The sequence below is a fragment of the Emydura macquarii genome, unplaced genomic scaffold, assembly GCF_026122565.2.
Source record: "Emydura macquarii macquarii isolate MOO-44397 ecotype Brisbane River unplaced genomic scaffold, CSIRO-AGI_Emac_v2 contig_2897, whole genome shotgun sequence".
NCBI classification, from domain to species: Eukaryota; Metazoa; Chordata; order Testudines; family Chelidae; genus Emydura; species Emydura macquarii.
The window spans coordinates 19904478-19919857 of record NW_027133034.1 but is presented as its reverse complement, the minus strand read 5'-3'; the positions used below and the strand labels follow the sequence as shown (position 1 = coordinate 19919857).

Here is a 15380-nt window from a genome sequence, read left to right as displayed (position 1 = left end):
ATCTGGGAATTCTTAAGTAATCAAAATACTTAATACACAATCCATAGATCAGGTTACATATAGAAATCATTTTACATTGTTTTACTGGGAGTTAACCTTGGAAACTGGGGTATATAACACATCACATTTTGTCCTGGTTGTGTGTAATAGTGGCCTATTTGCATGGAGGCCCGACGGTAACTTTCTGTAAAATTGGAATAAGTGTGCATAGCTATCTAATAGCAGTGTTCTAAGATTTCATGAACATTTGTAAAGTCCATTATAGTCCCAGGAAGGAAGATGTTATAATGATATAACTGCACAGCATAAATATATAAACCAAAAGTAGGGACTGTAAGCAGCCCTGAATAGAGGCAAAAGGTGACAACACAACATCTACTATGGCCATCTGTTGAGCTATGGCAACACTGCCTTGCTGATGCGATACCACAACCTATGCATCCAGAGAGCCAGAGGGATCTTTTCGATCAGACTCTCATTACTGTGGTGACATGCTCTAGCAAAGCCACGGTGATGTTGCCATGCTGTGATGTGATGCAGTGACACACGATGATGTGGCATGATGACGTCAGGGCAGCGCGGTGACTGCTGTACTGCAGCGACAACAGGTAAAGTGCCCCGTGCGGGCTTCTTTTCACCTCGCAACGCTCCCGACCAGGCCTTCCATGGGGATTTCAGGCAAAGACTACAGCTCCCGGCATGCCCTGCGGCCCGCCGCAGCACAGGGCACAGTGGGGCATGTAGGCTTTGCGGGATGGGCCCCCCGAGTCCCGCAGTGGCGCCATTTGCTTCCCGCCCAGGCCCCGCCCCTCCCTGCGGACTCGCGAGCGGAAGAAGGGCTGGCGCGCGGTCCCCCTGGGTCCGCCCCCGCCCCCGCCCGGCCGGAGAAGGAGGAGCCGGAGGAGGAGCGGCGCCACCAGCACGAGCAGTGTAGGCAGTGGCGCGGCCCGCCGCTCTCGGGGAAGATGGCGCTGGAGGCGCGGCGGATGGAGCAGGACGTGGAGGACGGGGAGCTCTCGCACTCGGATTCCGATTCCGACATGCCGGCCAGCGGCTCCGCCCGGGGCCCCGCGCAGGTGAGAGGCGGCCCCGGTGGGGGGTTGGGTCGCCGCCCGGGCAGGGACCGCGCCGCGGCTCCTGCCTCAGCAGTTCCCGCCACTGGTGCTGCCTTGGGGCGGGGGCCGGGCCATGAGCCGCAGCCCGCGGAGCGGGAGGGAGAGAGAGACCTGCGCGGTGCCGGGCGAGCCCGAGAGAACCCGGATCCCTCGCAGCCCCCCTCGGCCCCCGACACACGCACAGACGCAGGGCCCCGGCGCGCCGAGCCAGACCGACCGGCCCCGAGCCGCGAGGCTTGTTTAAGTAGGGACCGGTCCAGGACAGAGGGGGTTAGCTTACCCGCGGAACGCACCGCCCCGAGAAAGTGACCCCTTCCCCAGTACCCGGCCCCTGCCCTGCCGGCCGGCCGGGGCGACGCTGAGATGTTGCGGGGACGGGGCTGTGTCGGGGACAGGCCCTTTAACAAACAGCCCACCCCCATCCGGGAGCTGCAGCCCCGAGCACATCATCTTCATCTCTCGTGCTGTGCTGTGCTTGTGCTGTGCTGTCCTGGGCTGGCGTGTTGTAGCGAGCCGCTGTGTCCCGCTGCCATGGCGCCGAGGGAGTATGTATCTCACCGCCTGGGGGCGGGCGGCTGTTGTTCGTGTGCTGTGGGCGGGTGGAGGATGGGAGACCAGCGCAGAGGGATTTCTTGATGGGAATTGCTGGGTGTTTCTCTTCGGAAGACACTTGGCGTGGGCCTAGTTAGTGTTTTTCTTATCGGTCTTCTCCCTTGAAACGTCAGTAACCCACCCGTGTGTCTATTTGCTGCTTTTCCTCTAACCCCGTTTGCCAGCGCATGTGTTGTTGGCTTTTAATGGTTGTACTGTGTTGTCTCCTATGCTCTCGGCAACAAAAGAGCAAATTAAAACGTTTACAAAGGGCATGGCATAACAACAACTGCTTTCGTCTGAATTTGAAGCTCTGTCTGTTTTGTCTTTAAACCTTTACCTGCTGAAGAGACTGCACTTAATTAACTTTCAAGCGTTTTTAGTAAATATTGATTTTCATGTGTATCTTGTGTTATGACATTATATGAGAAATATAGGGTGATAGGAAGGCAGAAAAACACTGACTAGGATAATAGGAGAGTGTACTGCATTGTAGATATAATAAGGATTTCATTTTCTCTTGGTGTAGATATATGTAGTATAGTCTTGAGATGTGCACCAGGAAAGGAGCATGTAAATTACAGATGCATTTTTAATGCATAGGGCTGTGCTAACCATGTTTTTCTAAAGTCTTGTACTATCAAATAACTGTTTAATTCAAAGCACTTATATATTGCATACAGTGGTAAAGACAAACTGAAGAGTCTACTGTTCCTTTATGCCAGAAAATAATTCAGGAATGCTATCAGGTTATTGAAGGAGTGTTTGGGTTAAAGAGAGTGATATGCTCATCTAAAATTGAGAGGATAAAATATTATCTTGTTTTTCAGAAGCTATTGTTTATACAGTCATTTTGGAAAGAACTGGAATTATCAATAAAGAATGCTAATTTTACAATGATAGCAGCAGTATGTCTTGTGGTTAGCCTGTGCTGGCAGCTAGAACTCCTGGGTTATATTACCTATTCTTCGCAGATACTTTGTGTAACCTTGAGCAAGTCTCAGTTTACCCATCTGAAATGGGGAATCATCACTGGCCTACCTCATATGAGTATTCTGAGTGACACTTGCTGTCAATAGGGTGCTTTGAAATCCTTGTATGAAAATTATAGCTAAAAATAAAGTATGGCTAGTCTATTTGTTTTAAAATTGTTCTCACACGAGTCAGAATAAATTAGTCTATTATTGAGTCTGATTGTAATCAAATCATTAGCACATCAAGGTTGCTTTCCTTTTTAAAAATATTAATTGAATTAATTAAAAATTACTTTGTCATTTCAGAAACCACATGATGGCAACAGTTCAGCCAGACCTTTCCAGAGTATCATTTCACCCTGTGCACCAAATGTTCCTTATCGGACAACTAAAGGTGTGGACTCAAGTGATGAGAGCTTTTCTGATTCAGATGATGACACTTCTGTGTGGAAACGGAAACGACAGAAATGTTTTAATCTCCCTCCTGCTAAACCACAGCCTTTTCAGTTTGACCAGAGTCACCAGAATCAAATGGTCTTAGGGGGTAAGAAGATCAACAACATTTGGGGTGCAGTGCTTCAGGAACAAAATCAGGATGCAGTGGCCACTGAACTTGGGATTTTAGGAATGGAAGGTAATATTGACAAGAGTAGGCAGTCTGAGACTTATAATTACCTATTGGCTAAAAAACTGATGAAAGAAACTGACCAAGCTGTGGAGATATTAGACAAAGAACTGGATGAATACATGCAGGATGACAAAAAAACAGTGTCAAAGGAGGAAGAAAATGGACAAGGACTTCTCAAACGGAAACGGCCTGTCAAGGACAGAGTCGGTGAAAGGCTAGAAATGAATTATAAGGGGAGGTATGAGATTACTGAAGAAGATTCTGAGGAAAAAGTGGCAGATGAAATTTCTTATCGGTGAGATCTTCTGTTCCTTCAACTATTAGGTTATGTGAAAGTTATTGAAGGGAAGAATAAAAATGTGTTCTTGTTGAATGGTTGACTGTTTTAGGTGCGTATGATAAATTAGGAGATAGGAGCTTGAATGGCTTGTTCAGGTGCCCAGAATCCTGAAATATAAATGCAGTATTGGCAGGCCTGGTAGCACGTTTTATCAAGATTGCCCAACACTTCACATTATAAGACCATGTTTTCAGTTGTTCATGACTTTGACAAATCTGACCCATTTCAGCTTGAATTTTCCATGTGAGGTATCCACCTGAAGCTGATTTTTTTTTTTTTTTTTTTTTTTTTTTAAACTTCATCCAAAAGTGTTCAGCCATTTCTGAAAATAAAGCTAGGGAAAAACGTTTTGGGCATGTTGAAAACTTGTGGAAACTTTTTCTTTAAAAAGCACTGTGCCCCCATCCACACGTGCTTTAGATCAGGGACTTGAAATTTGGCAAGGTGAGTGGCATTTGTTTCAAAGATGTCCCTTTTGCCATCCTTGTAAAAACCTGCCCACATTTGGCCAAGTTATAATTCTTTGAAAAATTGCAGTTCACACATGCCCACTAGAGACTTATGTTTTAGTAGCTGAATGCCCCAAAGATTCTGTCTGCACTGGGCGTGCTCCAGCCCAGGAATGAACAGGACTTTCTATTCTGGGCTTCAGTGAGCTGTGCCTATGCCAGGTCCAGCATCTGAACTGGGAGCAGGGAACCTGTGTCTCCTGTGCTCTGAAGGACTCATCCCTACTGGGCCCAGGCAGCATGGAGGAAGAAATCACTTGATTTGAATGCAACTGAGGCTGGAGGCTAGCAAGGGCTGGCTGGGCAATGGGATTTGGAACCAGATGGGAGACTGGGACTGAGAACCAGTTATGGGAGGGTTGGAAGAGAGATGACTGGTGAGGAGCCATGTGAGGGCAACTGGAGGCCAGGATGGCAAATGAGAGATCAAATGAGGAGCCAAGAGGAGGGAACTCAGACTGGGATGAGAAACCTGAGGAGTGGAGGGAAAATGGAACTGTGTTGAGGACAAAGGGATGGGGGGGAAAGACAGGAATAGGAAAGGGACAGATGAGAAGAGACAGGACTGAATGGGTAGCGGAATGGGAAGAAGTTTGTGCCTACTGGAACGCATGCCCCTACAGAGCCTGGATCCATTCTTTGCTGTCTGTAAATATCAGTTTAAATTTCTGGCAAAGTGTGTTTCATCAGTCTCTACTGCCAGTCCATACAGAGGATGACAATTTACTACTGCTCTTACTCCCTTACCTCAAGTAACAAACGTCTGTGCTGTGGATGTAAAGGTTTTGACACTACTGATTAGCTTTGTGGGTGTCAATATAATTCCGTATGATGGAATTTCTGGTTTTTTTAGTTTGCCTTTTTAAAACCTAGACAATTACACAAAAAACTGTTAAAAACATTATTAAATTGGTAAATTCATGCACTCAGATGTTAGTGTCAGTGCCAGCAGTGAAGTCACTTGTGCAACTTTATTTCAGGCCCCCTTATATGTATGCATCATAATACAGTCTTTAATAACATAACATGCTATTTTTCCCCACAGTGAGCACTGTCCATCCTGTGCACTGAATGAGACGGGTTCTGTGGGGAGAAAAATAGTATGTGATGTAATGTAATTAAAGTTTGCATCATAATGTATATTCCAAGGGACCAAATTAAAATTACACAGACAATCTTAATTCTGGCATTTTGTAACTTTCGAGTGCTTGATTTGCAAACTTAATGTTCTTTTAAGGTTTTAGTGTCATAGTAGATAGTTTCAACAACTATAAGTTTATGCAAACTAACAAAAACCAAAACTGACATAGACAATAACATTTGTATCCAAAAATGTACCCTAATTATTGCCATTGCCTGTTCTTACTAAATATCTTCTGTTCTTCTGAACTTTGAAAGATTATAGTGCAGTAAGTGAATTCTAGTTAACTATAGATGTGTAGAGTTCCCAGTTTGACATTATAGCTTTATGGGTAACATCAGCTTGTCACATTACATTTTATGAAGTTGCACTAAAATATGCTGAAGTTTGTTTTCCTCCATTACCATGTTTAATACCTGTCGTAGGATTTGACTAAGATCACTGTAGAAATGCTAGTTATGTTAATTAATTACTAGTTTGCATCTCCATAAAAAACTGTTTTTGCAGTAGTTTATAATTTGGGCAATAGTTCTTCAAAGGTTCTGGCAAATTCAGAAACTACTTATGTGTTTGAAGTTAGGGACAGGAGTAAGTCTTTGCATCATTGGGGCATTGGTCGTAAAAATGTGAGTTAAATCAAAATGTAAAATGTAGGTTCTTAATCTAGAACATTGTTCACTTATCAAATGTAAATAGACCCATTTAACTTTCATGTTATACTAATAACTTCTAAAATCTGATTTGAACCTTATCATGTAGTCATGTTTATTCTTTTCATTTCTCAGCATGGACAGTGAAAATAGACTAGGTAGTTGGGCTTTCAATACCTTTTATTAATAGCATAAAGCTTCCTTGTTTGAGTTGTACTCACTGTAGGAGAATGTTTAAATCCACAGAAACTGTTTTCAGTTAACTTTTTATAAAACTTAATGCACATTAGATCTCGCAAACCCTTAAACAAAAAAAAATATCTAAACTATAGGCCTGTACTACTTCATCCTGTTCCTTAAAAAGAAAACTCAGTTTAAAAAATCATCATCATCTTGATCATATTTGTCTAAGAACTTTGCTTCTATTTAGTTACAAAGAACTTAAGATTATTATATCTGAATTTTTGTTTACTTTTTTCATGTGACAGAGCTTCATGTAGTCAGTTTCATGGTTTCTCATGAATAGTAAGCTATGATGCTTCAACTACATGTGCATGGGCAAACACTTGCTGAAAAGACATTAGACATCAGTAAGGAGGAAATAAACCCTTACAAAATATTTAAAGACATTTAAAAACAAAACAGGGCATGCTATTTAAATATTGATCTATCAGAAGTACAATATTTTGAAATCAGGTTAAAAAACTGAGTTGACAGTACAGATATTTAGGAGCAAATCTATATGAATGTTTTGTTTTGTGTAATTAAAGTTTATTTCATACAAACAGTATCATAATATTATTCATTGACTGGGGGGCTTTGTTTTTTTAGGCTTCGAGAGCCAAAGAAAGATTTGATAGCCCGAGTAGTGAAAATAATTGGAAAGAAGAAAGCTATTGAACTGCTTATGGAAACAGCTGAAGTGGAACAAAATGGTGGACTCTTCATAATGGTAAGAAATTGTCTTTTTTTCTATCTATCTTCATAATAAGTACTGCTGCAGTGCTTTCACACCAGATAAATTTTCCCAAATTTCCTGCATTAACTCTGAGTCCTCACCATGGGCTTCATTTCCATCTCTCTGTTTTCATAGCTCAAATGGAAATCTTAAATATTTAAATAGTTGATGCTTACATATAAATAGACTTGGCAAATTCAGTTTTAATTTTTTATAATTTAGCTTTTTTTTTTTTTTTTAAGTTATCAATGTAAAGTTTTGCAGTTGTCAGAAATTATGGGGACGGTCAAACAAAAGCGTGGGTCAGACAATAATTATTTCATAACAATAGATATTGATTTCAAAAAGTTAGCTGTATAATAGTTAAAACACAAGTTGCAACATCACATCTAAAGAGGTACAAAGTAAATATCCTTAAATGAAACTAGTAAGTTCTCAAGCAGCATTTCTCTTTCTTTGCCTAACTGTACATTTCAGTTATCATCAATGGAAATATTTATTGTGGGCTTGTGTGTGTAAGATGAAATTGACATTATTCAACATTTAGAGATAAAAACCTAATCCTTTAAAGCCTACATATAAAGTATAATCAGGCTTTAGGGTAAACTGTATTGAAATGAATAGAGATGGGAGAGTTCACATCTTTCAGCTATTGTTTCAGGATGTCTTCAGACTCAGGAAGACAATAGTAGGATGTTGTCTTCACAAATATAAAAGCTAGAAACTTTTAATTATAAAAATAAAAGCTTTAGATTCTGCAGCATCTGAGTCTTCCACATAAATCATGTAAACACATCAAGCAGGTTGGATGTTGGACACCACTACCCCATATAAAGGTTTAATCAGCATGTCACTAGGATGTCAAAATGAAAAGATCAACATATGACTTAGGCCTGCTCCCAAGTTCAAAGTTCTTAATGTAGTTTCAGTAATTGTTCCCTGCTTTACTGCCTAAGCTTTTGTAGTAAAGGGAAGGAATATTGTAAATTTCACTTTATAGTCCCTCAGCAGCTACAGATAGCTTGTTTGCATGCCTGTGACTAGAGGAGTTACAGATCACTGATTTGTTGGGTTACAGACCCTGCTAAGTATAGGCTTTCTAATTGGTTGGGGGCTGCCAAAGTTTGTAAAACACCCAACCTTTGGGAAGAGCATAAAAATATGAATAAGGTACTTTAATAATATATTTTCAGCAACCACTCCTGATAATGACACTTAACAAATTTGTATCTAAACATTCAAGCTAATGAACTAGACTACTCTTAGGAAGAGGTGCAACCTGAAAGGATTAAAGCATTTGCCCCAGCTCAAATGAGATAAAAGGACATAACTCCTAAGGACACTTACTCTGTCTTTTCAGACAATGAATTGTTTTGTGCAGGTGCCACAGAAGTATTTTCGACAACACTTGAAGCCCACCTCGTAGTTGCTGTTAGTTTCTGTGTTAGGGTGATAAGTGTATATGGTCTCTGCAGTTATTTTTCCTAAAATGATTAAAGGTAAATGCACTAAGACTAAATTTCACTATTGACATTTGTGGTGTTCCTGTTCTTAATTTGTTTTGACAAAATTGTAATTTTTAATGATGTAGTGTTTAGGTGTTGAAACAGTATAAAGGAAAGTGTCAAATTCTTTTATTGTTAACAATATATTAAATGTCCATAATTTTCAGGGCTCTTTAATGTTCAGCTCTGTTCATGCTTTAATACAGTGGTCCCCAGACTTCTTCAGTTGCACCCCCCCCTTACCCTGTCCACGCCCCCTCAGGAGTAGGGCTGGGACCAGGAGGGGGTTGCGGGAGAGTTGAGAGCAGTGCGGTGCTGGGTGGTGATCCCTCCCCACTCCCTGTGGGGGCTGGCCTGGGCCCTGCTGCACCCCCCCAAAGTTCCTCCTTGCCTCCCTATAGAGGCGCACCCCACAGTTTGGGACCACTGCTTTAATATGACACAACTATATGCTGCTATTGATGTTACATCAACCACTGAAAAACTGGAACATGGAACTGCTGTGCAGGGAGGGAAGTTTCAGAAGTGTCTTTAACATATTTCATCGCTCTTGAGACAAAAATGCTAAGTTTTGCTAAAACTAAGCATTTGAGTTAAATTAAAGGGATTTACCTGACATTACAGAACCTAATAAGTAAGATTTTAGGTTGTAATTGTGCTGAAGTAACTGCTGGCATTCCCACTACATAAAACCATTGAAAGGATCTGAAAATCTAATTTCTTAGACTATTGTTGTCTTTGAAAAATATAAGTAGTTGTGACAGAACTTAGAATCCTTTGAGTTAAATTATTTAAGAATTGACTGCTGCTCCCTCCCCACCACCTCAGTCTTGTATGTGTAGTCTGACATTTAACACCTGCCCATTAATTATGATTATCACACTGCCAACCATCTCTCGTTCATTATCGAAAAGTCAACTCCTATTTCTAGTCGGCCTGTGATGCCATTCTCCATCACCCGCTTGTTAAATTTTCAAACAAGCATCTATCTTCATGCTTTCTCTCATGCTGCCTCTCTTACTTGGGAAAAGCTCCCTGCAAACATCTGCAAAACTAACTCAGTATCCACCTTCAAATCCCTCCTTAAAACTCTTTTGCTGTGAGGCCTACAAAAAACTAGACAATGGTTAGGCTGCTCATGTACTGAGACCGCTGCCTATCATGCTTACAAATACTGTCTCATTGTTTTCTTGTACTTCCATGTCTGGGTGCATTTGTTGTCTTATACTTAGATTGTAAGCTCTTTGGGGAAGGAACGCTTCTTTTTTTTTTTTTTCTCCTTTCCTGTATTTATACAGTACCTAACACAATAGGGTCTGGTCCATGACTGCAACTGTGACTATGATAATACAAATGAATAATAATACCTGAATAGGCGGACGGATAGCTGGTGTGATCTGATTCACCAATTCTTGCTACTTTAGATGTGGATTTTTTTTTAAACCTCATAATACACCTATCCAATTATATAGTGCCCTGTGGGTCATTGGTCACTTTTGGTAGCCCAAACTCAAAATAAATGCTTTTCAGAGCTGGGACTGTATTTGTAACATGCTTGTGCAGCACCTAGCACAGTTCGACCTAGGCCGCTGTATGCTACTTCAATACAGCACCTAGCATGTATGGTCCTGGTACAAGACTGGGGCTCCTGGGCACTGCAATACAAATACATTTTAAAAAATGTAAAATACTAAAAAGAAGAATTGCTCAAATAAAACTTAAAGGTAATTTTACATTTCTTAAGTGACAATTATTTTGAATCTGTTTTAGACTTGTTGCTATGAATAACTTATTTTTCCCTTATGTAGAATGGTAGTAGAAGAAGAACGCCAGGAGGAGTTTATTTAAACCTGCTGAAGAATACACCCAGCATCACTGGAGAGCAAATCAAGGTAAACATGTTAGATTGTAAATCATTATAATGAAAGTAAATTAAATCCTTCTTTGAAGAACTAGTAATTTTAAGGGAGGAGGGTTAAATTAATATGAAAATATTCATTGTGCCAATCTGTAACTGTGCGCACACACAATTGTTAAAAGGACATTACTGAGGTTGTAAAGTCAAGGCCTCCAAAGTGCGTGAATGCCAGGCTTGGTCTACACTTACCTTAAAATTCGGCGGCAGTCGACAGGAGTTACGTAAGCTACGCAGAGTAGCTTGCGTAACTGCCATTGACTTCATAACTTCCGTTATGCACGGCATCTTCACTGCACTGCACCAACAGAATGCAGCGCTATGCCACTTGAGGTGGTTTTAAGAAGTCAACCTCCGGATCGATTGAGCGAGTCTTCACTGACCACTCAATCGATCTGGATAGATCAATCTGACTGCAGCAATTTGCTGCCGTCAATAAAGACATACCCCCAGTCTTCTTAATTAAGCTGCTCGTGTGTATGTTTTATGACACACTTTTTAATTACATGATCGGTGGAAAAATAGTATGTGAACTCCTGCCTCACTTAATGTACAGAACGGAAGGGCTCACAACTAAATAATGAATAGCTGTTAATTTTCTCATTGTTCAGTGTGTGGCTAAATGACTTATTTACTCACTATTTTAATCCTACAGAATTATTAATTTCCTGATGGACTTTTCTATGGCCTCATCACTGTAGTATTGTGAGTGCTTCTCAAATATTAATGTATTTATTTTCAGAGCGCTCCATGAGGTGAGGGAGGTATTATTAGTCTCATTTTACAGATGTGGGGTGGAGGCACAAAGAATAAGGTCAAAAGAATCCACTAATTTTGAGTGCCCAGTTTTAAGACATCTAGGACTTGATTTTTCAGAGTTCTTAGCATTATATAGCACTTCATACGTTCAAAACACAGCTCCCATTGACTTCAGTTGCATCTGTGAGTATGCAGCACTCCTGCAAAACAGACCTTGGGGTCTCAAGTCAGGAACCCAGAAAATGAGGAACACAGGAGTGAGCACCTGTGAAAGCTTTAGTTTAAGTGATTTGCCCATTACATAGGAGCTCTGTGGCAGAGGCAGGGATAAAATCTAGTTCTCCAGAGCAGCACTCAGCTGCCTTAACCTTTAAACCATTCCTTTTGTCTTCCTGCAGTCCCCTGCCTCTTTCTCTACACATTTTCCACAACAAATGCAGCAGGGGTACTACGGACAACAGCTTCCTTCACTACACAACCCTGATTCATCCTCAGATCATTTTCCATACAATGCAGTGAATGAAGCTGGGGTACAGTCATAAAAATAGTATATATAAAATCATATAATTAAAGAATGTATTATGATGCATAGGGAGAAGAGCCCCTGAAATAAAGTTTCACAAGTGACCTTAGTGCTGGCATTTACACTATCTTTTGAGTGCATGACTTTACACATTAAATGTTCATATATAATTCTGTGTGCTATTTCCTAGATTTTAAAAAAAGCAAGCTGAAGAAAACTCCAAATTCATCACATGGTATATTGACACCCACTCATCAGCAATGTTGGAACTTTTAAATCCATGGCACAGACCTCAGCCATATGAGCTAACAGAGTAAATGATAACAATAGTAGATTGTCATCCTATCTGGACCAGCATTAGAGGAGGAAACATGTATTTTGTCATTTGGCTTCATAATATTTATTGACAGCAGAGTAATGGTGAGACTAGAAACTTGGGTTCCATTCCAGATTCTGAGAAAAGTGTTCCCTAGTGACCACAAACCCTTCAACTCCTCCTCTTTCCCCCCACAAAGCCTGAGCCCTTCTGCTCCTGTCTCCTCCAGCCAGTCCTCATAACAATCTTGGGTCATGTCCCATCTTTCCCCTGCCCTCGATCTCTCCATTGTCTCATCCCAGATCTAATGTCAGTCTTCACATGTAACTGATCCCAGTTTACACCCTCCTCCCCCTCTTGTCTTCTCATGCCACTCCCAGTCTACCACTCTAGGCTGCACAACTCACCTTAGCCTCTGCTGACTCCCACTTCCAATCTTGATTTCTATAAAGTTTGATCAGCAATGAAGTAATTAATAATCTTGACATTTTAAATGGTCATATTAAGGCTTCTGTATTAACACCTCATTTTACATAACTGAAGCAGTTCACATCTCCCTAAAACTACTATTTCACCCTTTCTGCAGGTTCATGCAGATAGTCTTGCAGTAGCTAACAGTTGGTTCATATTTTGAAGACTGTCTTTCAACCCATGTGAATCAGTGACTTAAAAAAAAAAAAAAAACATTGCGATGCACAATTATATGGCAATTTGAAAAAAGATGGACAGCTGTCAAATATTATATGCATGGCATTTTTCAAAAAACGTTCTGCCCTTTTCTGTTTTTGTCTTATTTTAAAGATTAATAAAGGCAATAATATTCATGGTTTGTTATGTAGAGCTTTTTCATGTGGTTATTTTTCCCTTAGCAATTATAAGGCAAACACTTACATAATCATCACATTAAATAAATATTTTCCTCTTCAAGGAAATCTTCTATGCCGAAAACCAAAAGGAATATGAAAACAAAAAAGCTGCTAAGAAGAGGAGGCTACAGGTTCTTGGAAAGAAAATGAAACAAGCTATTAAAGGGCTCAACCTTCAAGAATATGATGATGCATCTCGAGAAACTTTTGCTAGTGATACAAATGAGGCCCTGGCTTCTCTGGATGATTTACAGGAAGGACATGGTGAAACAAAACTGGAGCAGGAGGATGCCATTGAAATTGATAATGCTCAAGATCTGGAGATCTTTTAGTCATTAATGGTCACGTGGGAGAATTAAATCAGACATTAAATCAGCCTTTTATATTCTTCTCTGACTGCTTGTTTTCATAAATTGCACACGTAAATATGATTAGGAACACTTGTACTTTGGAGAGAACTAAATTTTAAGTTACTTTAAATTTAAGTAGAGGTATTACCTGTCCTATTTTATCAATCTGGTGGCTGTGTCCTTCAAAATATGTTAAAATGTTTTAGATAACTCTCTTCTGTTGCAGATTATTTTCATTTAGTTGGCAAATTTGGGAATAAACTCAGGGCTAGTGTTTAAACAATGAATCATATTTCATCTGTCAAAGTTGTTAAGTCATACTCAAGCAGGCACTGATCATAAACATAATGGGGGAAAAAAGCATTTTGCTAATATAAAATACATATTGGCATTAAAGGTCCTATATTTTTAACAAGGCAAAGTACTGACACACAGTACTTTTTAGAGGACTAAAAGACCACTGTAACCTAGTTGCTTTTGAGCAAACAAACCCACCAAAGAGGACTTCCTGTAAAACACTCTTTGGTGGGTTTGTTTGCTCAAAAGCAAGTAGGTTACAGTGGTCTTCAGTCCCTTAGGTAACAACCTATTTTCTCAAAGGAATCAATAGTGGACAGTACATGAGATGTATCTTTACAGAAGGTTCTGATCCCTCCCATTTCTTATGATGATGGGCTGAGAGAGCTACTTTTTTGTATAAAGTTTTGCAATATTTGGGACATAAGTCATTCAAACCATTGCTCTAAACTTGTGTTGATCATGACTGAATTTTTTGTTGAATGGGTCCGATGCTAATGTGAGATTCCCTTCAAGGATTTGTTTGCTATTTGTTAAACATATTCTATATGCATGCAGAAACAAGTGTCAGACTGAGGGTTTTGTATGATTTCTATCTTTACAGTACTCAGAGAATGTATAAAGAGATTTGAGCACAGGAGTGTCAGGAACTTGAGTTCTAATCCCATTTGTCACCTTGCCCCGTTTCATTTTTTTTCTCATTTGTAAAATGGAGATAATACCTATCAAGAACACAAAGGAGTTGTGAAGGCTACTTAGTTAATGTTGGCAAAGTACTTTGAAGATTGTACTGGCTGTGTAAGTGCTGAGCATTCTTTTAGTTTGGAGTATAGCAGAAGAACTTGAGTGTGCTAGATTGTTCATGTAGCACGAACATCTAACATAATATTATTTAAAGTTGGGTTTTCTCTGAATGGAATACAGTTGTTCTTTTAAACATTTTAGACTGAAAACTAAAGGCATGATCCTGGAACTTTTGCCTATCCAAAACTTGCATTAATTTCAGGAGAATACAAGATCAATAGAAAAACCAAATATACAGTACCATCCATAAGCAATTCTGTTCAATAGGGAGAAATTAAACACATTCCAAAATATGCTGAATCTTAAGAAAAAAATCTATAGGAAGAATTTGATCATCCTCCAACTTTAGTGACTTTTAAAGGAGTATTTTGTATCTACTGAATAGAGGTGGCTGTTCTCAATCATTTAATTTTTTTTAAATGAGAAACTTACCATTCTGAGGATTTCTGTCTTCTGTTGCTACGCTTTTCTTTTGAGATTCATGGAGTCCATATTAGCAAAAGGTCACTTTAGTCAGTTAAGTGACTATACCCTACTTAAAATGTTATGAACTTTTGCCAACTGTAATAGCGAAGTAGGAAAAATTAAGTGGATAGTTTAAAATTACATAGGAACTCATTAGCCTGACGTATAACAGATAGGTCTCACAAATGCAGTATCTTTGTTATCTGGGAGAAGAGAGTTGGAATTTCCCATATGTGGCTCAGTTTACAGCTTTAGAGTGCAAAAACTAAAATAAAGATTACAAGTTTTACATTGGTTTTTGGTGCATCTGGTGGGTTTCTTAAGTTTTCCTAGGTATTAACTGCACAAATCTTAAAGGCTTAAACCCCTTCAGCCAGGGGTATGTGTACCCCTGGGAGTTACAGGGGTACGTCAGCTCACCTAGATATTTGCTGAGTTTTACAACAGGCTACATAAAAAGCACTAGCAAAGTCAGTACAAACTAAAATGTTATACAAACAATTCGTTTATACTGCTCTATATACTATGCACTGAAATGTAAGTACAATATTTATGTTCCCATGATTTATAATTATTTGGTAAAAATGAGAAAAATAAGCAATTTTTCAGTAACAGTACTGTGACACTTTTGTGTATTTTTATGTCTGATTCTATAAGCAAGTAGTTTTTAAGTG

The 15380-nt window shown here is 39.8% G+C and overlaps 1 protein-coding gene across 3 annotated transcripts; it reads left to right on the top strand.

Moving 5' to 3' along the window:
- The first annotated feature begins 655 nt into the window (after window positions 1-655).
- On the top strand, window positions 656-14623 carry PHAX (phosphorylated adaptor for RNA export). 3 transcript variants are annotated; one of them, XM_067568803.1, is made up of 6 exons: window positions 656-1076; window positions 2987-3603; window positions 6780-6900; window positions 10220-10303; window positions 10982-11031; window positions 12853-12992. In XM_067568803.1, the coding sequence occupies exons 1-5, from the start codon at window positions 666-668 to the stop codon at window positions 10988-10990; spliced, it is 1242 nt and encodes a 413-aa protein (XP_067424904.1). In that variant the 5' UTR covers window positions 656-665; the 3' UTR covers window positions 10991-11031; window positions 12853-12992. The 3 variants fall into 3 exon arrangements, with proteins under 3 accessions (XP_067424904.1, XP_067424905.1, XP_067424903.1); XM_067568804.1 differs by lacking the exon at window positions 12853-12992 and adding an exon at window positions 11484-11669; XM_067568802.1 differs by lacking the exon at window positions 10982-11031 and having other exon boundaries at window positions 12853-14623.
- The last annotated feature ends 757 nt before the right edge of the window (window positions 14624-15380 follow it).

Excerpts from the sequence above, each read along its gene's own strand:
- PHAX (XM_067568802.1), top strand. The coding sequence starts at position 666 with ATGGGGATTTCAGGCAAAGACTACAGCTCCCGGCATGCCCTGCGGCCC. Across the intron at positions 3,604-6,779 it reads GCAGATGAAATTTCTTATCG|GCTTCGAGAGCCAAAGAAAG; the intron begins GTGAGATCTTCT and ends TTGTTTTTTTAG. Across the intron at positions 10,304-12,852 it reads TCACTGGAGAGCAAATCAAG|GAAATCTTCTATGCCGAAAA; the intron begins GTAAACATGTTA and ends TTCCTCTTCAAG.